General features: G+C 41.0%; 1 protein-coding gene across 1 annotated transcript in view; it reads left to right on the plus strand.

The window, feature by feature from the left end:
- Positions 1-24,352, plus strand: part of LOC133622499 (Krueppel-like factor 7) — a 160,586-nt gene extending 136,234 nt beyond the window's left edge. The window contains exon 4 of the mRNA XM_061985308.2: positions 22,510-24,352. Within this exon, the coding sequence (XP_061841292.1) occupies positions 22,510-22,561 (52 nt within the window). The 3' untranslated portion in view covers positions 22,562-24,352. The remainder of the gene's footprint in view (positions 1-22,509) is intronic.
- Positions 24,353-25,582: the final 1,230 nt, after the last annotated feature.

Below are 25,582 nucleotides of genomic sequence, written 5' to 3' on the forward strand. Positions count from 1 at the left end.
GCTATGACTCCAGGACGAACAACAGAAAATCAAAAGCTTAAATAACACAGACATGATTAACAACAGGTGCGTGACTCAAAACAGGTGCGTGACATGACAGGTGAAACTAATGGGTAACTATGGTGACAAGACAAGGGAGTGAAAAGACAGAAACTAAACAAAACATGACTTAAAACAAAATATGATTACACAAACATGACACATATGAAATACATTTGGCAACAACATGCACTTTGAGAGTGTAGACAGCCCAATTTTCATCAATTAATATATTCTGTAGACATACCCTCATCCGCGCTCTTTTCCTGAAAGCTGATCTGTCCAGTTTTGGAGTTGATGTCAGCAGGCCAGGGACGCTAGGGTCGATAGGGGGTTTAGCTCGCTCGTCTGCGGGAACAAACTGCCGCCATTGCTTGCCGTGCTACCGAGGGCCTTTGTCCCTGAATTGCTCACACACTCCGGCAGATTCAATGGGGGTCTGGCGGCAGATTTCTTTGACTTTATCGTTGGAAATGCATCTGCTTTGAGTGTCGCAGGATATCCACACATTCTTGCCATCTCTGTCGTAGCATCGCTTTCGTCGGTAAAGTGTGCGGAACAAACGTCCAATTTCTTGCCACTTTCGCATCTTTGGGTCACTGGTGCAACTTGAATCCGTCCCTGTTCGTGTTGTTACACCCTCCGACAACACACCGACGAGGCATGATGTCTCCAAAGTACGGAAAACAGTCGAAAAAACGGAAAATAACAGAGCTGATTTGACTCGGTGTTTGAGAAAATGGCGGATTGCTTCCCGATGTGACGTCAGGTTGTGACGTCATCGCTCCGAGAGCGAATATTAGAAAGGCGTTTAATTCGCCAAAATTCACTCATTTAGAGTTCGGAAATCGGTTAAAAAAATATATGGTCTTTTTTCTGCAACATCAAGGTATATATTGACGCTTACATAGGTCTGGTGATAATGTTCCCCTTTAAGCAGTGGCACAAACATTCATGTCATTTCAAAACAGAAAGTGCAAGATTGTCAGAGACATTTTAAAACAAGCTATGAATGCACTTTTGTGCATGATGTCACTAAGATGACGTATCAAAACAACACTAAATTAAAGTGCACTTTTTGTACAGAACGCCACTACAATAGTTTAAAACAAAAAAAAGTGCACTTTTGTGCCTGATGTCACACAAGATATTTCAATAACTGTCAAATAAAAATGAGCTGCATAATAGGAAATCAAATAGTGTATGTACTTCGCTATGGTTATCTCCTGTTGTTGTTGACTAATTTTTTTATACGGTGTTGATGTGGAAATAGTTGCTTCGGGATTTTGTTGGTGTGGCACCGAACGGAGATGTTGACATGCGGAGTTTCAAGCACTCTTCATCCTCAAGCGGGTGACTTTTCAAATGATGCTAAATATTAGCAGTAATGCTACTTTTTGTAGCAACGCTTTCGCCCCACACTTGACAAATTACGATTGTCTGTTCGACATATTCCCACTTGAAGCCAAACCACCGCCAGACGATGGACCCGTGTTGTTTTTCTTAGGAATTAATTCTTCCTTCATTTGTTACCAGATCCGCACCTTCTTTCTCTCGTATTACCACTCGCACCACAGCTAACTTTAGCCATGCTGCTACCTCTCTGCTCCGCGACGGCGTATACGTATGTGACGTATGTAAGAAGGTGCGCTAGTTTTATGTCTGTGAGAAGGAGAGACAAGAAAGAGTGAGAAGAGCCTGAAGTGTATTGCCTGCAGCTAAAAGCAACTGCATGAGAACGTATACTCGAATATCACGATATAGTCATTTTCTGTATCGCACAGAGACAAACCCGCGATATATCGAGTATATCGATTGCCCAGCCCTACGTTGTAGACCACATTGAATGATGTGGCAGACCACAAAGAATAATTTGACGGGCCAACCTTAAATGATGTGACAGACCACATTTAATATTGAATGATTTGGTAGATCACATTGAATAACGTTGTAAACCACATTGATATTGTGGCAGACCTCATTGAATAATGTGACAGGCCACATGAAATGAAGTGGCACACCACATTAAATGAGGTTGCAGACCACTTTGAATGGAGTTGCAGACCACATTAAATGACACATCAGACCACATTGAATTTTGCGGCAGGCCCCTTTAAATTATGTGGCGGGCCATTTAAATGACATTGCACATCACATTGAATGGCATGGCGGACCACATTGAATGATGACTTGAAGTGAGTTATGTTTATGTAGCGCTTTTCTCTAGAGACTTAAAGCGTCTGACATAGTGAAACCCATTGTCTACACCTTTAAGAATTGAATAGAATGGACTTTATTGTCATTCTATTTGCATATAACAAGATTAAGGACTCCAACTTAAGGTGCGGTAGTGGAAACAAATATGGAATAAAAATAAATCACACAAGAAGTAATAAAGATAAAAAATAAGACTACTATCCAATAAAAACAATAAGCAATCCTGTACAATATACAAAATGCTGTACAATATACAGAACAAAACAAGAGTACCGGAGTAATAAAGTAATAGCAATCAGTGTTGGACGTATTGCACTCGAAGGGTAATATTGCACAGTAGGGTATTAGGGTAGGATATTGTATAGGGGTGAATTATTTATTACAAGTTTGAGTTCTAGATGGTGACAGCTCTGGGAAAGAAGCTGTCTCTGAGCCTGTTTGTTCTGGCTAGCGCCTGCCCAATGGTAGCAGGTCAAACAGCTGGAAGCCAGAGTGTGTGCTGTCCTTGGTGATGCTTTTAGCTCTGTTGAGGCAACGGGAGTTGTGTAAATCCTTCAGGGAGGGGAGGGGGCAGCCGATGATTTTTTGTGCAGAGTTTATGACCCTCTGAATCTAAGCTACATAACCATAGGTAAAATGTCTTGCCCAAGGACACAATGGCGGAAGAACCCCAGAACCTTCAAGTTGCTGACACGGCCGTTCTACTACACCACATTGAAAGGTGTGGCGGACCACGTTGAAAAACGTGAGGGGCCACATGAAATTATGTGGCGGGCCCCCTGAGAGGATTTGGCAGACCAGGTTCAATGAGGTTGCAGACCACATTGAATGATGTGGCGGGCCCCTTTAAATAATAAGGCGAGTATCTCTGAATGAAGTGGCAGACCACGTTAAATGACGTGGCGGGCCAGATCTGTTCCCCGGGCCTTGAGTTTGACACGTGTGCATTAGAGTTTGACGATGTGGTTTTGTAATTGTGCTGATCTTTCCTGGGCTGGTGATGATTCAGCACACAGGTCATTGTGTTGCCGTAAATAAAGCCTCAAGCTGGCCGAGTTTAGCCCAACCCAGCGGACCTCGTGGCTGCCGCCCTGCTCCCCAGCGCCCTTGAGCAGAGTGAACTGACCTCCACGTTAATTCACTGCCTAAATATTTGAATAGTTGGCGCACGGATGAGGGGCCCCTGAAACGAAGCTTTCTTTTACTATCTCTCTGTTTTTAGCATAACGCTAACACCTTTGTTCAGCAGGCATTCTATTGTCGTTTAAAAAAAAAGTCTCATTAAATAGTTTTCAAACTTTTGTTTCAGAATTGAAAATAGAAAAAATGGCCCAAAATGTGTTTTTTGATTCTCATTAGAGTATTCGAAATAGGGTGAACGGAAGTACACGGACCGGTACACTAAAAACTGAAGCTAAAATACTGCTTCCGGTTCAATTTGTCATCACACAGATAAACACGCATTTTTTGCATTTTGGATGAACATTTTTATCGTTTTTTTGTGTTCATCTGGAAAAATACAAATCCATAATAGGAAAACAGCACAAAATCAAATTGTATGGCAATATTTTAATTAGGACTGTAACAATTAATCGATTATACCGATTAAAATCGATTGTAAAAATAGTTGCCGATTAATTTAGTCATCGATTCGTTGGATCTATGCTATGCGAATGCGCAGAGGCTACTTTTTAAAAAGAAAATATATATATATATTTTTTATTAACCTTTATTTTTAAACTGCCACATTTACAAGCAGCTGAGAAACAATAATCAAAATAAGTATGGTGCCAGTATGCTGGTTTTTTTTTCAATAAAAAACTGGAAAGGATAGAAATGTAGTTTGTCTTTTTTATCCGATTATTAATCGATTAATCGAAGTAATAATCGACAGATTAATCGATTATCAAATTAGCTGTTAGTTGCAGCTGTAATTTGAATGAAAATTAACCCTTTTTTTTGTGTTTAAAAAATCTGCCATACATAATAAAAAAATCTAAAAACGACCCTCATTTAGTTTTTTGATTGGCGTTTCAAAATTGGAAATAGAAAAAATGGCCCAAAATTTGTTTTTTGATTCTTATTAGAGTATTCGAAATAGGGTGAATGGAAGTACACTGACCGGTACACTAAAAACTGAAGCTAAAATACTGCTTCCGGTTCAATTTGTCATCACACAGATAAACACGCATTTTTTGCATTTCGGATGAACATTTTTATCGTTTTTTTGTGTTCATCTGGAAAAATACAAATCCATAATAGGAAAATAGCACAAAATCAAATTGTATGGCAATATTTTAATTAGGACTGTAACAATTAATCGATTATACCGATTAAAATCGATTGTAAAAATAGTTGCCGATTAATTTAGTCATCGATTCGTTGGATCTATGCTATGCGAATGCGCAGAGGCTACTTTTTAAAAAGAAAATATATATATATATATTTTTTATTAACCTTTATTTTTAAACTGCAACATTTACAAACAGCTGAGAAACAATAATCAAAATAAGTATGGTGCCAGTATGCTGTTTTTTTTTTCAATAAAAAACTGGAAAGGATAGAAATGTAGTTTGTCTTTTTTATCCGATTATTAATCGATTAATCGAAGTAATAATCGACAGATTAATCGATTATCAAATTAGTTGTTAGTTGCAGCTGTAATTTGAATGAAAATCAACCCTTTTTTTGTGTTTAAAATCTGCCATACATAATAAAAAAATCTAAAAACGACCCTCATTTAGTTTTTTGATTGGCGTTTCAAAATTGGAAATAGAAAAAATGGCCCAAAATTAGTTTGTTGATTCTCATTAGAGAATTTGAAATAGGGTGAACGGAAGTACACGGACCGGTACACTAAAAACTGAAGCTAAAATACTGCTTCCGGTTCACTTTGTCATCACACAGATAAACACGCATTTTTTGCATTTTGGATGAACATTTTTGTCGTTTTTTTGTGTTTATCTGGAAAAATACAAATTCATAATAGGAAAACAGCACAAAATCCAATGTTATGGCAATATTTTAATGAAAATCAACCCCTTTTTTTGTGTTTAAAATCTGCCATACATAATAAAAAATCTAAAAACGGCCCTCATTTAGTTTTTTGATTGGCGTTTCAAAATTGGAAATAGAATGAAGGGAAGGTACACGGACCATAAACGCAAAGGAAAAGCTAAAATACCGCATTTTTGCATTTCTGATGAACGTATTTTCGATTTTTGTGTTTATCTAGAAAAAGAAAAATATGTGAAAAGAAAGCGGCACAAAAATCCAATTTTATGGCAATATTTGAATGAAAATCAACCTTTTTTTGTTTGTTTTAAAATCTGCCATATATAATAAAATCGAAAAACTAAAACAATGTTGTTTTTTTAATTGTGTTTCAGAATGGGAAATAGAATGAACAAAAGGTACACGGACCCTAAACGTAAAGGAAAAGCTAAAATACCGCATACATGATACATCACACATGCACGCATACAACGAGGGGAGTTGGGGCCTTGGAGGTCGACTGCTGCTATTGTCTCCACACATCAAATAGTGTACGTAGCATTATTCCGTTTGTATTTATTAATTCTTGTTAAAACACTAATGCAATGCCACACACAGATATAAATAAAAAAGTCTTTAAAAAATATTTTACTGATGGACAAATGACTAAAAATAGGCTAGATTAATAAATGAACCCGCAATCAGCATGCTAAATCAAACTATAACCTACATTCTTGTATGACAACAGAATGGCTAGCAGAACAGAAGACAGAGGAAACTACACGTTTTGATTTAGTATTTGCTAGTTGAACTTTACAGATCACACAAAAAGGTAAATTTGGATCGCTAACATTGTTAGCATAAATGAATGGAATTTAACATAGAGAAAATTTGCATCACGGCTAACGGAGAAATATTTCCGGTTCATTATGAGACGGTGGTGGTACATACAGTTGTGCTCATAAGTGTACATACCCTGGGAGAATTTATGATTTCTTGGCCATTCTTCAGAGAATATGAATGATAACACCAAAACCTTTCTTCCACTCATGCTTAATGGTTGTGTGAAGCTATTTATTGGCAAACAACTGTGTTTACTCTTTCTAAATCAAAATGACAAAAGAAAGTACCCAAATGACCCTGATCAAAAGTTTACATACCCCAGTAACTTTGATCTGATAACATGCACAAAAGTTGACACAAACAGGTTTGAATGGCTAATCAAGGTTCCAATCCTCCCCTGTGACATGTTTGTTTGTAATTAATGTGTGTGGAGAAAAGGTCAGTGAGTTTCTGGGCTTCTGACAGACCATTGCATCTTTCATCCAGTGATTCTGAGTCATGGGGAAGGCAAAATAATTGTCAAAGGATCTGCGAGAAAAGGTAATTGAACTGCATAAAACAGGAAAGGGGTATAAAAAGATATCCAAGGAATTGAGAATGCCAATCAGCAGTGTTCAAATGCTGATTAAGAAGTGGAAAATGAGGGATTCAGGTAGACCAGCAAATAATTCAGCCACAACTGCCAAGGAAAATTGTTCGAGATGCAAAGAAAAATCCACAAATAACTTCAGCTGAAATACAGGACTCTCTGAAAAATGGTGGTGTGGCTGTTTCAAGATGCACAATACGGAGGCACTTGAAGAAAAATGGGCTGCATGGTCAAGTCGCCAGAAGAAAGCCATCACTTCAAATTACTTTGTTCCAGAAGTTTTGAGGCTTGTCTCTGTGCTTTTTGGCGTAATGTAAGCGGGATACTTTGTGACATTTGCGCAGAAATGGCTTTCTTCTGGTGACTCGACCATGCAGCCCATTTTTCTTCAAAGGTTTATGTATTATCATTCATAATCTCTGAAGAATGGCCAAGAAATCATAAATTATCCAAGGTTTGTGTAAACTTATGAGCGCGACTGTAAACCCAGCTAGCTAGAGATATTGGCCCCAAAGTCATTCAACAAGTACAGGAACAGCTTAGCTAGCTTGAGTGTAAGTCTGCTGGAGTAGTCTACAGTCATACAGTAACAAGCAATTTCACCTCTATTAAACTTAAATACCATAGATCAAATATATATTACCCCGGTAATATGATCAAAACTTACCTGGCTGGATGAAGTCCTTGGGCTCAAATACTAGTGTGGCCTCAATAGCTCTGCTGTAGTGTGGAGCATGCTGGGAATGATCTGTGCATGTGATGGAAGAATGCACTGCGCATATGTGATGGAGGAATGCACAGTGCAGGGTTGAAATTCTACTGAATTTGCATTAAATCAGGTTGTTTTAGCTAATAATCATGCTGCAAGATCTAGCATGCTTCATTCAATGTTTATTCCAATTAATTTCCCGTTAATTCCCATGGAAAGTTTCCAACTTCGAATATTCCCGGAATTTTGCAACCCTAATCACTAGGGGTGAAACGGTACGTGTATTTGTATTGAACCGTTTCGGTACGGGGGTTCGGTTCGGAGGTATAGTCATGTAGTCAGTGCTTAGCGTTTAGCAGGTAAGCATCAGGCAGCGGACTCTCCCCAAATTATAATAAACACCTCCCAGTCAACTACTAGTAACATCACTATGAGCCCGTTGACCTTCTAGAAATATAAAAGGCAGCTCAGCTCGCTCGCAGTCCTGGATTGAGGTGAAGGCTAATTCGCTTTTAGTTAGCTCATTTTGCGGTGTGTGTGTGTGTGTGTGTGTGTGTGTGTGTGTGTGTGTGTGTGTGTGTGTGTGTGTGTGTTACGGACAGCAAAGCCCTGTCTGTCTGTTATTTCACTTTACCTTTTTCTGTGTTGATTGAGCTGTGTTGAAGCAGCAAAAAAGGACATTATGTTAAATGAAGAGTTTCTGTCTCTGATAGTTGATATAATAATGTAACTGCATCATTAAGCCTACATGAACTCCATGGTGTTCAGGCATGAATAGTCTCTCCTATTGCTATTGTACTATTTTTTCAGCTATAGTTACATTAATCATTAGTAATGGAGCAGCCTAGTTTTGAATGGCAGGGTCCCTGCTTTCACATCTTGATAAAAATATAACATTTACATAAAAAAAATCAACTACAGGCTTCCCAAATGCTGTAATAAATTAAGCATGATGAGTTGACTTGAAACTGTTTAATGTTGCACTTTTTATATGGAGAAGAAAAGTTTTGTCATTTTATTTAATCTGAGCAACAACTTGAGGCAGTTTAATGTTGATTAACGTGGGCAGAATTATTATAGTGTTCCCAATGTTAATGTCAGGACTTGGACTGTGGCGTGGTTTGTTCTCCCGAGGTGCAAATGATTTGGACCAGATATGACGTGCAGGTGAATACATATTTAATTTTAACACTCAAAAAAAAGAATAAACAAAAGGCGCGCACAAGGGCGGAAGTACAAAACTTGACTATAAACACAAAACTTGCACAAAGGGAGAAACTATGAACAATGAAACAAAACTTGCAAACTATCGCATGAATAAAGAAAACTTACTTGGACGAGAAAACGGCATGAAAAAGTACAGCAAGGGTCATAAGGGTGTGTGGAGAGTGTGAAGCAGAGTGACAGGAGTTTGGGTTAAATATGTCAGGCTTGGACGGAGGAAGGGACTCAGATGCAGAGAGGTGATTCCAAATAAAGCTTTTATTTTGAAATACTCTTTAAGCCTCCAGAGCCGAGTAAATTCAATTACTATGAAATACAAAAAATACTATTGACAAAATGTTCCAAAAGGGAAAAACCGAAAATCACTCCAAAAAAGGAGGAATACAAAAATAAGGACGATATAATTAGCACCGTATCTGTTATCAAAAAACTTTAACAAAAAACGCTCTAAACAGGAGGAAGAAAATAAAGACTATAAAACTTAACTACTCTAGTCAATGTAAACAAAAAATCACTCAACAAACTTTGAGGAAAAAATCTTTAAGGAAAAATAATAACTCACCACTGCAGTAGAAAAAGGTAGGATAACAAAAGTCGCTCTGAGGGAGGAAAAACGTTAATTCAAAATTACAGCGTGGGATATTCTGGGAGCAAGGACGTAGATGTGAGACAAGGCAAGGCATGGACATGAACAGGGACATGGAACGCAAGACTGGCACAGAACAAGGGGAGGCTTGGGCTTATAAAGAACATGAGGGTAATGGGAAACAGGTGGAAACAATCAAGGGTCAGGAATGACGTCAGACTGGTGACACAAGAGGAAGGACCCGTGATCTGAAACAAGAGGAGTTGCTTTTCAAAATAAAACATGTAAATCACAAGACAGAAAAAACCAAGACAAGACTTCCCTCACCGCGGTGTGACAAAATAGTAGTGACATGATTAAAGACAGGTGCGTGAGTCGTGAGGGCAGGTGAAAACTAATGAGTTGCTATGGTGACAAACAAGAGTGCACAATGAGTCCAAACGTGGAACAGGTGAAAACTAATGGGTAACCATGGAAACAAGACAAGGGAGTGAAAAGCAGGAACTAAAAAGAGTCCAAAACCAAGCAGAACATAACTTAAACAAAACATGATCACACAGACATGACAGTTAAAAGGATAAAGCCATTGTTTACAAATTTGGTAAATACATTTCCAAAAAATTAATATTTTGTTGTTTTCTTACTGTACCGAAAATGAACCGAACCGTGACATCTAAACCGAGGTACGTGTGTACCGTTACACCCCTACTTATCACGCATTCCATGCTGAGCTACAAGTAAGGCAATACGATGTTTTGATCTCAAGCAAAGGTGCCGCGATGACATCATTTGTAATTTCAACTCCCTACCTTAATTAGTCGCCGCGGCCCCCCTGTTTAATTATGAAACACAAGCAAAATGTTAATTTGCAGCCCGGCTGGCGAAGTCATCAAGCATTCCGGGGCCATTATTTGCTATAAAAAGATCAGGCTCGACTGTGACACAAAAATCTTTAGCCCTGTTTTAATTACAAGCTTCCGTCTGCGACGCGACCCTTGCTGACACCTCGGGGATCTCGCCGCAATTTTGTCTTCTGGGGAATGGCTTCTTGGAGGGAAAGGTCATTTTTGTGATCCGCTTGAATTGCGCATCCGACGGTATAAATCTGAGGGAGCTGTAAAGCATCTGCAGCATCATAAAGCCAGGTTTATGGGGCCATATTGGCCCGTATATCAGTGTCAATGACTATATTGAAAAATAACTGCATTGTTAGATAAGACGAGTGAACATTATTAAGTGCATATGCCGCAGATATGACAATAAATTAGGCCGTTTTGCATAATGAGTATCACAATGAATAAAAAAAAACTTGTCTCTTGTTCAATTGGAAGCCTCCTTATGTCGATGACATAGTCATCAGGGCATCTGTCATCAGCAGGTCTCATCTGGGCAGACTGTAAATACAGTAAATCCTGCCTCCAGCTCCCCTCGCCGCCGCCACCCTGCAGCGCCCATCCCTAATTTGGGCTCATCTCTGTCATGTTGCACAGCGCCCGACCCCTCAGGCCCCACGTCCTACCGCCATGAAGGAAACAGAGAAGACAAGATTGAGGATGGGGTCGGAAGGGGCTTTGGGAGATGGGTGGTGACGGGGGCGGCGGGGGAGGCGAGGGGGGGGGGGGGAGTCGAAAGACCCACGGTGTGCCAGCTGGTGTCGTGCCCCCGAGTCGTGACTCATACTTCACCATCTGTCTCGCTCAACCTCGACAAAAAAAAAAAAAAAAAACACGCCAGAGTGTCTCCTGAGCCGTTTGTTCCTTTCGCGTGTTTGCGACGCACACACGCAGGTGCGACAGGAACTGATGACGGGTGGCGCACCGGCGTAGCTCCGCCCCTCGGCCAGACACTGATTCATCCCGACAGGTCGCCGCCGTCTTTCTGCGGAGAAGAAATCGGACGTGACATCAAACGAGCGCCTAACTTCCAAACCTAGAATTTGGGATCGAAGTTATTTCCTTTCACCTTATTGACCTTTTCACTGCCTTCTGGTAGCTTAAGTGGATAATGCAACCCCCCCCCCCACCCCCCAATTTGTCACGTTTCATGTGTCAGGTAAACCGCGATAAATGGGGCGATATAAATCCCTTTCCTACTGTCTGTATACAAAGAAGAAGTCGGACGTGTCATAAAACGAGCGCCTAACTTCCAAACCAAGAATTTGGGGATTGAAGTTATTTCCTTTCACCTTATTGCGGCATATTAAAAATGTATGCTTTGTTTGAATGAAGCACCGACTACTATCACTACCTTTAAGGACCCTTTAAATATGATAAGAAAACAAGAAGGCTCAGTATTTGAGCCTTTTTAAGCACTTGGTTGAACAGTAGGGACAGGATTCTAGTGTTCCCATTCCTGGGTGAAGGTTATCATTTTTGCAATGCAGTCTGCTGAAAAGGATGGAAAGTGCCACTCGACATAGCAACTGAGGTCAAAGTTGGAATTGCTACAAAACACATTGTGGGATATACAACACTCTACTGTTGTCTGGTGGCTTAAGTGGATAATGCAACCTCCCCCAATTTGTCACGTTTCATGTGTCAGGTAAACCGCGATAAATGGGGCGATATAAATCCCTTTCCTACTGTCTGTATACAAAGAAGAAGTCGGACGTGTCATAAAACGAGCGTCTAACTTCCAAACGAAGAATTTGGGGATTTAAGTTATTTCCTTTCACCTTATTGCGGCATATTAAAAATGTATGCTTTGTTTGAATGAAGCACCGACTACTATCACTACCTTTAAGGACCCTTTAAATATGATAAGAAAACAAGAAGTCGTTGTTTTTGAGGCTTTTTAAGCACTTGGTTGAACAGTAGGGACGGGATTCTAGTGTTCCCATTCCTGGGTGAAGGTTATCATTTTTGCAATGCAGTCTGCTGAAAAGGATGTAAAGTGCCACTCGACATAGCAACTAAGGTCAAAGTTGGAATTGCCACAAAACAAATTGTGGGATATACAACACTCTACTGCCGTCTGGTGGCTTAAGTGGATAATGCAACCCCCCCCACCCCCCAATTTGTCACGTTTCATGTGTCAGGTAAACCGCGATATATGGGGCGATATAAATCCCTTTCCTACTGTCTTTATACAAAGAAGAAGTCGGACGTGTCATAAAACGAGCGCCTAACTTCCAAACCAAGAATTTGGGGATTGAAGTTATTTCCTTTCACCTTATTGCGGCATATTAAAAATGTATGCTTTGTTTGAATGAAGCACCGACTACTATCACTACCTTTAAGGACCCTTTAAATATGATAAGAAAACAAGAAGGCTCAGTATTTGAGGCTTTTTAAGCACTTGGTTGAACAGTAGGGACGGGATTCTAGTGTTCTCATTCCTGGGTGAAGGTTATCATTTTTGCAATGCAGTCTGCTGAAAAGGATGGAAAGTGCCACTCGACATAGCAACTAAGGTCAAAGTTGGAATTGCCACAAAACAAATTGTGGGATATACAACACTCTACTGCCGTCTGGTGGCTTAAGTGGATAATGCAACCCCCTCCACCCCCCAATTTGTCACGTTTCATGTGTCAGGTAAACCGCGATAAATGGGGCGATATAAATCCCTTTCCTACTGTCTGTATACAAAGAAGAAGCCGGGCGTGTCATAAAACGAGCGCCTAACTTCCAAACCAAGAATTTGGGGATTGAAGTTATTTCCTTTCACCTTATTGCGGCATATTAAAAATGTATGCTTTGTTTGAATGAAGCACCGACTACTATCACTACCTTTAAGGACCCTTTAAATATGATAAGAAAACAAGAAGTCGTTGTTTTTGAGGCTTTTTAAGCACTTGGTTGAACAGTAGGGACGGGATTCTAGTGTTCCCATTCCTGGGTGAAGGTTATCATTTTTGCAATGCAGTCTGCTGAAAAGGATGGAAAGTGCCACTCGACATAGCAACTAAGGTCAAAGTTGGAATTGCCACAAAACAAATTGTGGGATATACAACACTCTACTGCCGTCTGGTGGCTTAAGTGGATAATGCAACCCCCTCTACCCCCCAATTTGTCACGTTTCATGTGTCAGGTAAACCGCGATAAATGGGGCGATATAAATCCCTTTCCTACTGTCTGTATACAAAGAAGAAGTCGGACGTGTCATAAAACGAGCGCCTAACTTCCAAACCAAGAATTTGGGGATTGAAGTTATTTCCTTTCACCTTATTGCGGCATATTAAAAATGTATGCTTTGTTTGAATGAAGCACCGACTACTATCACTACCTTTAAGGACACTTCAAATATGATAAGAAAACAAGAAGTCGTTGTTTTTGAGGCTTTTTAAGCACTTGGTTGAACAGTAGGGACAGGATTCTAGTGTTCTCATTCCTGGGTGAAGGTTATCATTTTTGCAATGCAGTCTGCTGAAAAGGATGGAAAGTGCCACTCGACATAGCAACTGAGGACAACGTTGGAATTGCCACAAAACACATTGTGAGATATACAAAACTCTACTGCCAGCTGGTGGCTTAAGTGGATAATGCAACCTCCACCAATTTGTCACGTTTCATGTGTCAGGTAAATCGCGATATATGGGGCGATATGAATCCCTTTTATACTGTCTTTATACAAAGAAGAAGTCGGACGTGTCATAAAACGAGCGCCTAACTTCCAAACCAAGAATTTGGGGATTGAAGTTATTTCCTTTCACCTTATTGCGGCATATTAAAAATGTATGCTTTGTTTGAATGAAGCATCAAAATGTAGCACCGACTACTATCACTACCTTTAAGGACCCTTCAAAGCAACACAGATATGATAAGAAAACAAAACAACATAATGCTTATGCAGTAGGGACGGGATTCTAGTGTTCCCATTCATGGGTGAATCTCGTGTGAGGGTAATGTTATCGTTTTGCAATGCAGTCTCTTGAAAAGGATGGAAAGTGCCACTCGACATAACAACTGAGGTCAAAGTTGGAATTGCCACAAAACAAATTGTGGGATATACAACACTCTATTGATAGATAAAGTTGAGGAGTGCTCATCAAACACTTATTTGGAACATCCCACAGGTGAACAGGCAAATTGGGAACAGGTGGGTGCCATGATTGGGTATAAAAGTAGATTCCATGAAATGCTCAGTCTTTCACAAACAAGGATGGGGCGAGGGTCACCACTTTGTCAACAAATGCATGAGCAAATTGTTGAACAGTTTAAGAAAAACCTTTCTCAACCGGCCATTGCAAGGAATTTAGGGATTTCACCATCTACGGTCTGTAATATCATCAAAGGGTTCAGAGAATCTGGAGAAATCACTGCACGTAAGCAGCCAAGCCCGTGACCTTCGATCCCTCAGGCTGTACTGCATCAACAAGCGACATCAGTGTGTAAAGGATATCACCACATGGGCTCAGGAACACTTCAGAAACCCACTGTCAGTAACTACAGTTGGTCGCTAAATCTGTAAGTGCAAGTTAAATCTCTCCTACGCAAGGCGAAAACCATTTATCAACAACACCCAGAAACGCCGCCGGCTTCGCTGGGCCTGAGCTCATCTAAGATGGACTGATACAAAGTGGAAAAGTGTTCTGTGGTCTGACGAGTCCACATTTCAAATTGTTTTTGGGAACTGTGGACGTCGTGTCCTCCGGACCAAAGAGGAAAAGAACCATCCGGATTGTTATAGGCGCAAAGTTGAAAAGCCAGCATCTGTGATGGTATGGGGGTGTATTACCGTATTTTCCGCACCATAAGGCGCCCTGGGTTATAAGCCGCGCCTTCAATGAACGGCATATTTCAAAACTTTGTCCACCTATAAGCCGCCCCGTGTTGTAAGCCGCATCTAACTGCGCTAAAGGAATGTCAAAAAAACAGTCAGATAGGTCAGTCAAACTTTAATAATATATTAAAAACCAGCGTTCTAACAACTCTGTTCACTCCCAAAATGTACGCAAATGTGCAATCACAAACATACGTATATCAACATGGACAAAGCTGCGTGAAAAAAGCCACCCGGCCTCTTCGCGTAACCTTAAACTTACCTTAACCACTCGCTCATCTTTTCTTCATCCATCCCTTCGAGTTAGCTTTTATGATGACGCCGGCTGGAAAGGTCTCTTTTGGCAAGGTCTTCCTTTTGAATATCACCATGGGTGGAAGTTTCTGGCCATTAGCATGGCAAGCTAGAACCACAGTGAAGGATGACTTCTCATTCCCTGTGGTGCGAATATTCACCGTACGTGCTCCCGTTGTATCCACAGTGCGGTTCACAGGAATATCAGTTGCTGTGAAATAGTAATCCGTGTGCGGATGGAGAGATTGCGTGATATCCGCGCGCTTTTTCTTCTTCTACGCGGGCGGGTGGTTGCTTACAGTAGAAGAGGAAGCGCTTCCTGTTCTATGGGGGCGGGTGCTTACCTTGGCCGGTTGCTTGCGTAGAAGAAGAAGCGCTTCCTGTTCTACCGGGAAAAAAGATGGCGGCTGTTTACCGAAGTTGCGAGACCGAAACTTTATGAAAATGAATCTTAATATTTATCCATATATAAAGCGCACCGGGTTAAAAGCCGCACTGTCAGCTTTTGAGTAAATTTGTGGTTTTTAGGTGCGGCTAATAGTGCGGAAAATACGGTAGTGCCCAAGACATGGGTAGCTTACACATCTGTGAAAGGTACATACAGGTTTTGGAGCAACATATGTTGCCATCCGAGCAACGTTACCATGGACGCCCCTGCTTATTTCAGCAAGACAATGCCAAGCCACGTGTTACATAAACGTGGCTTCATAGTAAAAGAGTGCGGGTACTAGACTGGCCTGCCTGTAGTCCAGACCTGTCTCCCATTGAAAATGTGTGGCGCATTATGAAGCCTAAAATACCACAACGGAGACCCCCGGACTGTTGAACAACTTAAGCTGTACATCAAGCAAGAATGGGAAAGAATTCCACCTGAGAAGCTTAGAAAATGTGTCTCCTCAGTTCCCAAACGTTTACAGAGTGCTGTTAAAAGAAAAGGCCATGTAACACAGTGGTGAACATGCCCTTTCCCAACTACTTTGGCACGTGTTGCAGCCATGAAATTCTATGAAATTTATTATTTGCAAAAAAACATCAAATATCTTGTCTTTGTAGTGCATTCAATTGAACATGGGTTGAAAAGGTTTTGCAAATCATTGTATTCCGTTTATATTTACATCTAACACAATTTCCCAACTCATATGGAAACGGGGTTTGTAGCTAGCGCCGCGAGTATTAGTTAATATGTTTACATGTTTACAAGTGTGTCTGTTAGTGTTATTAACTTACGATGGACTTTAATGATCATTTTCCTAGATTGGGCCTGCTTTTGGAAAAATTCACAAAAAGCCAAAGAAAAAAATGCATAACCACTGTTAATGCTTTCATACTTTACTTTACTGAGGTCTTATTAAGTAGGCTGAGGTTGCCCAAGCGGTTTGCGCTTCGGGGTTTTTGTCAGGACTTGGACTTTGGCTTGGTTTGTTCTCCCGTGGTGCAAATGAACTGGACTGGTCAAGGCTTGAAGGTGCGTACATGATTTATTTAAACTATCAAAAAAGGAATAAACGAAAAGCGCGCACAGGGGCGGAGGTACAAAACTAGACTATAAACACAAAACTTGCACATTGGCAGAAACTATGAACAATTAAACAAAACACTAACTGTGGCTTAATAAACAAAAACTTACTTGGCATGGAACCGGCATGAAAAAAAGAGTAGCAAGGGTCATCAGGGTGTGGAGAGTGTGCAGGAGCATAAATGCGGGGATGTCGTCAGGACGAACAACAGAAAATGAATGAACTTAAATACTATGGACATGATTAGTGAAAGCAGGTGCGTGACTCAAAACGTGAAACAGGTGCGTGACGTGACAGGTGAAAACTAATGGTTGCTATGGTGACAAGAGTGCACAATGAGTCCAAATGTGGAATAGGTGCGTGACGTGACAGGTGAAACTAATGGTTGCTATGGTGACAAAACAAAACAAAAGTGCACAAAAAGTCCAAAATTTAAACCGAACATTACTAAAACAAAACATGATCACACAGACATGACAGTTTTGTGCGGCTGAGGTGCATATTTTTACTGTTTAAGTTCCCACATAGTTTTGGGAAAGACTTTTGCTTGGCCAGGTTTTTCCAAAAAAAAAGTCCGCTTTCTGCGAGCTTAGCGTATAGGCAGCTAGCCAATCGCACAGAACACACATTGGAAAATATCTCTTGTTTGCACGGAGATTGCTTCGTGTGGGCTGGTGTTGAACAGCGAGGCTGCCATCGAGTCTGCAATTAAATGCTAAATCCAAATGTTAGAGTTCTTGTGTTTATTTTTAGTCTTAAATGGAATCATGCCAGAAGCATGTTCAACATCCTTACATCGCCAATATTTCCCAGTACGCTAATCACCAGAACACACGGCCTGCAATTACCTAAAAGAAAGCAACACTTGGCTCCCTCCCCCAAGAGTGCCGCATTAGTTGGGCGCACACTCAGCAAGAATAGGGTTCATCTTGCCATAGTACAGCAAACTAGGTTCAATATAATAGCTGTACTGTATGTATGTACACTATATTGCCAAAAGTATTTGGCCACCTGCCTTGACTCACATATGAACTTGAAGTGCCATCCCATTCCTAACCCATAGGGTTCAATATGATGTCGGTCCACCTTTTGCAGCTATTACAGCTTCAACTCTTCTGGGAAGGCTGTCCACAAGGTTGCAGAGTGTTGTTTATAGGAATTGTCCACCATTCTTCCAAAAGTGCATTGGTGAGTGTCATGACTTGGTCCTGGGTGTTTGCTTTTCCGGAATGCAACGGAAAGTTGGCTCGGGTGAGACGGGGAATGTAAATACATGATTTATTGAATATATCAAAATAAAGTACAAACGAAAAGCGCGCACAGTGGCAGAGAACAAACTATGAAACCAAAAGACTATAGCATGAATAAACAAAACTTACTTGGCATGGACTAAAAGGAGCAGCATGAACAATGGACATGAAATCAAGTGTCAGAAATGTGTAGAGCATAATTGTGGGATGTCACCAGAAAGACAAACTGAAAACAATGAACTTAAATACTACAGACATGATTAACGAAAACAGGTGAAACAGGTGCGTGACGTGACAGGTGAAAACTAATGGTTGCTATGGTGACAAAACAAAAGTGCACAAAAAGTCCAAAAACAAAACCGTACATGACCAAAACAAAAACATGATCACACAGACATGACAGTGAGGTCACACACTGATGTTGTTCGAGAAGGCCTGGCTCTCAGTCTCCGTTCTAATTCATCCCAAAGGTGTTCTATCGGGTTCAGGTCAGGACTCTGTGCAGGCCAGTCAAGTCCATCCACACCAGACTTTGTCATCCATGTCTTTAGGGACTTTGCTTTGTCATGTTGGAAGAGGAAGGGGCTGTTCCCACAAGGTTGGGAGCATGGAATTGTCCAAAATGTTTTGGTATCCCGGAGCATTCAAAGTTCCTTTCACTGAAACTAAGGAGCCAAGCCCAACTCCTGAAAACAACCCCACACCATAATTCCTCCTCCAACAAATTTCACACCCGGCACAATGCAGTCCGAAATGTAGCGTTCTCCTGGCAACCTCCAAACCCAGACTCGTCCATCAGATTCCCAGATGGAAAAGCGTGATTCATTACTCCAAAGTGCTTTACACCAGTGGTCCCCAACCTTTTTGTAACTGCAGACCGGTCAACGCTTGAAAATGTGTCCCACGGACCGGGGGGAGGGGGGGAGGGAGGGTATTTTTTTTTTTTTTTATGTCATAATATCATGTGTGCTTACGGACTGTATCCCTGCAGACTGTATTGAAAGAAACAACCCTTTTGTGCGAATGAGTGTGAATGTGTGTAAATGGGGGAAGGAGTTTTTTTGGGTTGGTGCACTAATTGTATGTGTTTTTTATGTTGATTTAATAAAAAAAAAAATGTAAATAAAAAATGTTTTTTATTTTTTTATTTTTTTTTATTGTGTGGCCCGGTACCAATCGATCCACGGACCGGTACCGGTCCGCGGCCCGGTGGTTGGGGACCACTGCTTTACACCACTGCATCCGACACTTTGCATTGGACTTGGTGATGCATGGCTTAGATGCAGCTGCTCGGCCATGGAAACCCATTCCATGAAGCTCTCTGCGTACTGTACGTGGGCTAATTGGAAGGTCACATGAAGTTTGGCGCTCTGTAGCAACTGACTGTGCAGAAAGTCGCCGACCTCCTTGCACTATGCGCTTCAGCATCCGCCGGACCCCTCTCTGTCAGTTTACGTGGCCTACCACTTGGTGGCTGAGTTGCTGTTGTTCCCAAACTCGTTCATATTCTTACAATAAAGCCGACAGTTGACTATGGAATATTTAGGAGCGAGGAAATTTCACGACTGGATTTGATGCACGGGTGGCATCCTATGACAGTTCCACGCTGGAAATCACTGAGAGCGGCCCATTCTTTCACAAATGTTTGTAGAAACAGTCTCCATGCCTAAGTGCTGGATTGTATACACTTGTAGGACACCTGATTCCGATCATTTGGATGGGTGGCCAAATACTTTTGGCAATATATTTAGGCTTTCATGTTTGCATGCTACAAACCCCGTTTCCATATGAGTTGGGAAATTGTGTTAGATGTAAATATAAACAGAATACAATGATTTGCAAATCCTTTTCAACCCATATTCAGTTGAATATGCTACAAAGACAACATATTTGATGTTTAAACTGATAAACATTTGTTTTTTGCAAACAATCATTAACTTTAGAATTTGATGCCAGCAACACGTGCCAAAGTAGTTGGGAAAGGGCATGTTCACCACTGTGTTACATGGCCTTTCCTTTTAACAACACTCAGTAAACGTTTGGGAACTGAGGAGACACATTTTTGAAGCTTCTCAGGTGGAATTCTTTCCCATTCTTGCTTGATGTACAGCTTAAGTTGTTCAACAGTCCGGGGGTCTCCGTTGTGGTATTTTAGGCTTCATAATGCGCCACACATTTTCAATGGGAGACAGGTCTGGACTACAGGCAGGCCAGTCTAGTACCCGCACTCTTTTACTATGAAGCCACGTTGATGTAACACGTGGCTTGGCATTGTCTTGCTAAAATAAGCAGGGGCGTCCATTGTAACGTTGCTTGGATGGCAACATATGTTGCTCCAAAACCTGTATGTACCTTTCAGCATTAATGGCGCCTTCACAGATGTGTAATACACCCCCATACCATCACGGATGCTGGCTTTTCAACTTTGCGCCTATAACAATCCGGATGGTTCTTTTCCTCTTTGGTCCGGAGGACACGATGTCCACAATTTCCAAAAACAATTTGAAATGTGGACTCGTCAGACCACAGAACACTTTTCCACTTTGTATCAGTCCACCTTAGATGAGCTCATGCCCAGCGAAGCCGACGGCGTTTCTGGGTGTTGTTGATAAACGGTTTTCGCCTTGCATAGTAGAGTTTTAACTTGCACTTACAGATGTAGTGTAACTGTAGTTACTGACAGTGGGTTTCTGAAGTGTTCCTGAGCCCATGTGGTGATATCCTTTACACACTGATGTCGCTTGTTGTTGCAGTACAGCCTGAGGGATCGAAGGCCACGGGCTTAGCTGCTTACGTGCAGTGATTTCTCCAGATTCTCTGAACCCTTTGATGATATTACGGACCGTAGATGGTGAAATCCCTAAATTCCTTGCAATAGCTGGTTGAGAACGTTTTTTCTTAAACTGTTCAACAGTTTGCTCACGCATTTGTTGACAAAGTGGTGACCCTCGCCCCCATCCTTGTTTGTGAATGACTGAGCATTTCATGGAATCTACTTTTATACCCAATCATGGCACCCACCTGTTCCCAATTTGCCTGTTCACCTGTAGGGATGTTCCAAATAAGTGTTTGATGAGCATTCCTCAACTTTATCAGTATTTATTGCCACCTTTCCCAACTTCTTTGTCACGTGTTGCTGGCATCAAATTCACGTTTATCAGTTTGAACATCAAATATGTTGTCTTTGTAGCATATTCAACTGAATATGGGTTGAAAATGATTCGCAAATCATTGCATTCCGTTTATATTTACAGTGGGGCAAAAAAGTATTTAGTCAGCCACCGATTGTGCAAGTTCTCCCACTTAAAATGATGACAGAGGTCTGTAATTTTCATCATATGTACACTTCAACTGTGAGAGACAGAATGTGAAAACAAAAATCCAGGCCCGTCTGAAGTTTGCCAGAGAGCACATGGATGATACAGCAGAGGATTGGGAGAATGTCATGTGGTCAGATGAAACCAAAATAGAACTTTTTGGTATAAACTCAACTCGTCGTGTTTGGAGGAAGAAGAATACTGAGTTGCATCCCAAGAACACCATACCTACTGTGAAGCATGGGGGTGGAAACATCATGCTTTGGGGCTGTTTTTCTGCTAAGGGGACAGGTCGACTGATCCGTGTTAAGGAAAGAATGAACAAGGCCATGTATCGTGAGATTTTGAGCCAAAACCTCCTTCCATCAGTGAGAGCTTTGAAGATGAAACGTGGCTGGGTCTTTCAGCATGACAATGATCCCAAACACACCGCCCGGGCAACGAAGGAGTGGCTCCGTAAGAAGCATTTGAAAGGCCTCGCCAGTCTCCAGACCTCAACCCCATAGAAAATCTGTGGAGGGAGTTGAAAGTCCGTGTTGCTCGGCGACAGCCCCAAAACATCACTGCTCTCGAGAAGATCTGCATGGAGGAATGGGCCAAAATACCAGCTACTGTGTGTGCAAACCTGGTAAAGACCTATAGTAATCGTTTGACCTCTGTTATTGCCAACAAAGGTTATATTACAAAGTATTGAGTTGAATTTTTGTTATTGACCAAATACTTATTTTCCACCATAATTTACAAATAAATTCTTTAAAAATCCTACAATGTGAATACCTGGATTTTTTTTTCACATTCTGTCTCTCACAATTGAAGTGTACCTATGATGAAAATTACAGACTTCTGTCATCATTTTAAGTGGGAGAACTTGCACAATTGGTGGCTGACTAAATACTTTTTTGCCCCACTGTACATCTAACTCATATGGAAACGGGGTTTGCACATGGCCGCGATTCATCCAACGTACAGTTTTCCGTTGTTGCATGTTGTCTTTTGTCTGCAGCCGGTAGTTGCTCAAGGCCCCGCTCTAATCATTAGTAGATACAGCTGAAAAAAAACATTTGCTGATTATGAATCAGTTGCATGCTAATTGAATCGACGCCCACGGCTCGGCGCTCTCTACGTAACAGCTACATTAGCACCATTGACTGAACAAACCCTCTCTTTACCGTGCCTTGCTTTGAACCCCTCTCTCTCTGTCGTTTACAGGTGTTTCTCACGATCGGATCATCTGGCGCTGCACATGAAGAGGCACATTTGAGGCACGACGGAGACGGAGGCAGAGATGAGGAGAGAGAGGGGAGCATCACTTGCAGACAAAAAGTACCACCATGGATCTCAGACGGATAGATCTCTGATTTCCGCCACGGGCTCGAACACGGACAGGCAAACAAACGGGGGGGGGGGTCACACATTGACTCAATTAACCGTCGTCTGCGTCCCCAAATGGATGACCTTTTTAGTTGCTTTCAACTTTTTTGCCCCCCCCTTGCAGTCCAAAATGTCAGCCACTTTGTATATTTTGGTCCTCTTTGAGCTATCCTCACTTGCCGTTCAAAGGTTATATAATCACATATGAGTTTTCCATTTGACCCGTTACACCTTCCGACTGGATCCGTTTAGAAAAATCCTTCTGGTTGGATGGCATGGGATTTAGAGACCGGACGAGAGGAGCATGTTTCAGCCGGCGGAGGTTGATTGAGGCCATGCTGCGCAGGTGTATGAACATCATCCAGAGGGAGTTCCCTCTAAATGGGGGTGGGTAGGGGGGTCAACTAATCTACTCCTGGGAAAGAAAGGCCATCTCTTGTCGAAACCGAAGCATCGGTGTTGCACAATTGACTTTTACAAACATTTTGTTAAAAAGAAAGGCCCCAGCGAGTCCGGCTGGGAGTCGATTCGGCCCCCCATGCACAAGTCCGAAGCATCTTGCCGACTGTAATAGCACATCAGACAAGATCACTATGTACGCAAAGGCTCTGTGTTTCTAAGCAAAGATCTCCTATTTGTTCAGAATAGACCCATTCTGAGGAACTCTTCGGGAACTCTTCGGGAACGGACGCCGCCAAATAGAAACTGTCGATGCCCTGAAATGATCTCTCGGGCCTTTTGAGAGTGATTGGCGTCCGACCAGCCAACAGAGCGCCCTCCATGCAGAACTCTTCCAACTTAGCAGGCTTCCATTCAGCCGTTTCAAGTCAATCAGGCCCTATGCATCCTCCTGGTGACTTCTTGTGAGATTTATCCCCTACCCCCCACTGTTGGACGTAGGCTGGACTTGTTGGAGGACGAATCAATCAATGTGAATGTATCTGTGTATGTGTCCGTGCACTTGCATCTGGGAAAAAAAAAAAAAAAAAAAAAAAAAAAATGACGAGAATGCCGTCGCGGTCGCTTCCGGTTAGAACCATTCTATGGCGTCACATTAGTGCCAAAAATCCGAGCGCATAAAAACTGTTATCGGGCGCGGATTCTCCACTTCGTGCGGTCTGTGCGCTCTCTGTGTACTCCTGGCATCTCTCCTCGCGCTGTCATGTTTCTTTTTGGCACTTTGGGGGCGGGTATGCTTAGACGGCCCCTCCTTTCTGATTGGCTCTGAGCATTTTTCAAACGTTGTAGCCATCTTACCTCGGACAGCGAGCCTCAATCACTACATTGATGTCAATGGTACATGTACTAATTAAATTACCATAACTCATACTTGCCAACCCTCCCGAATTTTCCGGGAGACTCCCGAAATTCAGCGCCTCTCCCGAAAATCTCCCGGGACAAATATTCTGCCGAAAAATCTCCCGATTTTCAGCCGGAGCTGGAAGCCACGCCCCCTCCAGCTCCATGCGGACCTGAGTGAGGACAGCCTTTTTTTCATGACGGGAGGACAACAGGGTGACAAGAACTAAATCATCCAGACTAGAGATAAATTGTATTATATGTTTATTTTACCTAAAAATAAATATGTTTATTAATTTAAAAAAAAAACTAAATACATTTTTACTATATTTTGCTAAAAACATCAAAATTAATTGTATTTTTATTTGTATTTTTTCGTGACTCCTTATTACATCCAGCCATAGAATTATACATTAAAATAAACATATTTGAAATAATTGATTTTAAATTATCATAATAATTAATTTAAAATGACCATATTTAATTATTAAAATAATTGCTTGTTTATCAACAACTTTAGCATTTTATTCATTACATTTTGAAACTCTCAGAAGCCAAGTTATGTTATATTCCTTAATATTTATTTATGCAAGTTTGAAGTATCAATTATCTAAACACAGTTTTGTTTGCATATTTTCATATATATATATATATATATATATATATATATATATATATATATATATATATATGTCTTAATAAGGTTATCCAAAAAATAGTGCTCGATACCGTAGTAGAGCGCAATATATGTATGTGTGGGGAAAAAAATCACAAGACTATTTCATGTCTACAGGCCTGTTTCATGAGGGGGTACCCTCAATCGTCAGGAGATTTTAATGGGAGCATGGTTCGAAAAATAGTGACAGAGAATAGAACAAGGATGGACAATTCAACCCTTAACTCAACAATGAGTAGATGAGTGTTATGTGTGTGTATATGTGTAAATAAATGAACACTGAAATTCAAGTATTTATTTTATATATATATATATATATATATATATATATATATAATAAAATAAATATATATATATATGTGTATATATATATATATATATATACATATAAATATATATATATATAAATATGTATATATATATATATATATATATATATATATGTATGTGTGGGGAAAAAAAATCACAAGACTATTTCATCTCTACAGGCCTGTTTCATGAGGGGGGTACCCTCAATCGTCAGGAGATTTTAATGGGAGCATTCGCATAAATCAATAAATCAATAAAAGGCTATCGATGCTGTCATCTAGCAAAGCTGAATTTGACCAAGCAACCCCCCCGTACCAAAAAGCCCTTGATGAAAGCGGATACAATTTCACCCTCACCTATGAACCCACGCCAGGAAACCAGCCAAAAAAGAACAGAAAACGAAACGGCATCATCTGGTACAACCCCCCATACAGCAAAAACGTCTCAACGAACATTGGACACAAATTCCTCAACCTGATTGACAAACACTTTCCCAAAGACAACAACCTAAGAAAAGTATTCAACAAGAACAACATTAAATTGAGCTACAGCTGCATGAACAATATACGACAAATCACCTCAAACCACAACAAAACAATTGCAAATGAACCGTCGACCCCCAGTCAG

Source organism: Nerophis lumbriciformis, linkage group LG23 (genome assembly GCF_033978685.3).
Source record: "Nerophis lumbriciformis linkage group LG23, RoL_Nlum_v2.1, whole genome shotgun sequence".
Lineage (NCBI taxonomy): Eukaryota > Metazoa > Chordata > Actinopteri > Syngnathiformes > Syngnathidae > Nerophis > Nerophis lumbriciformis.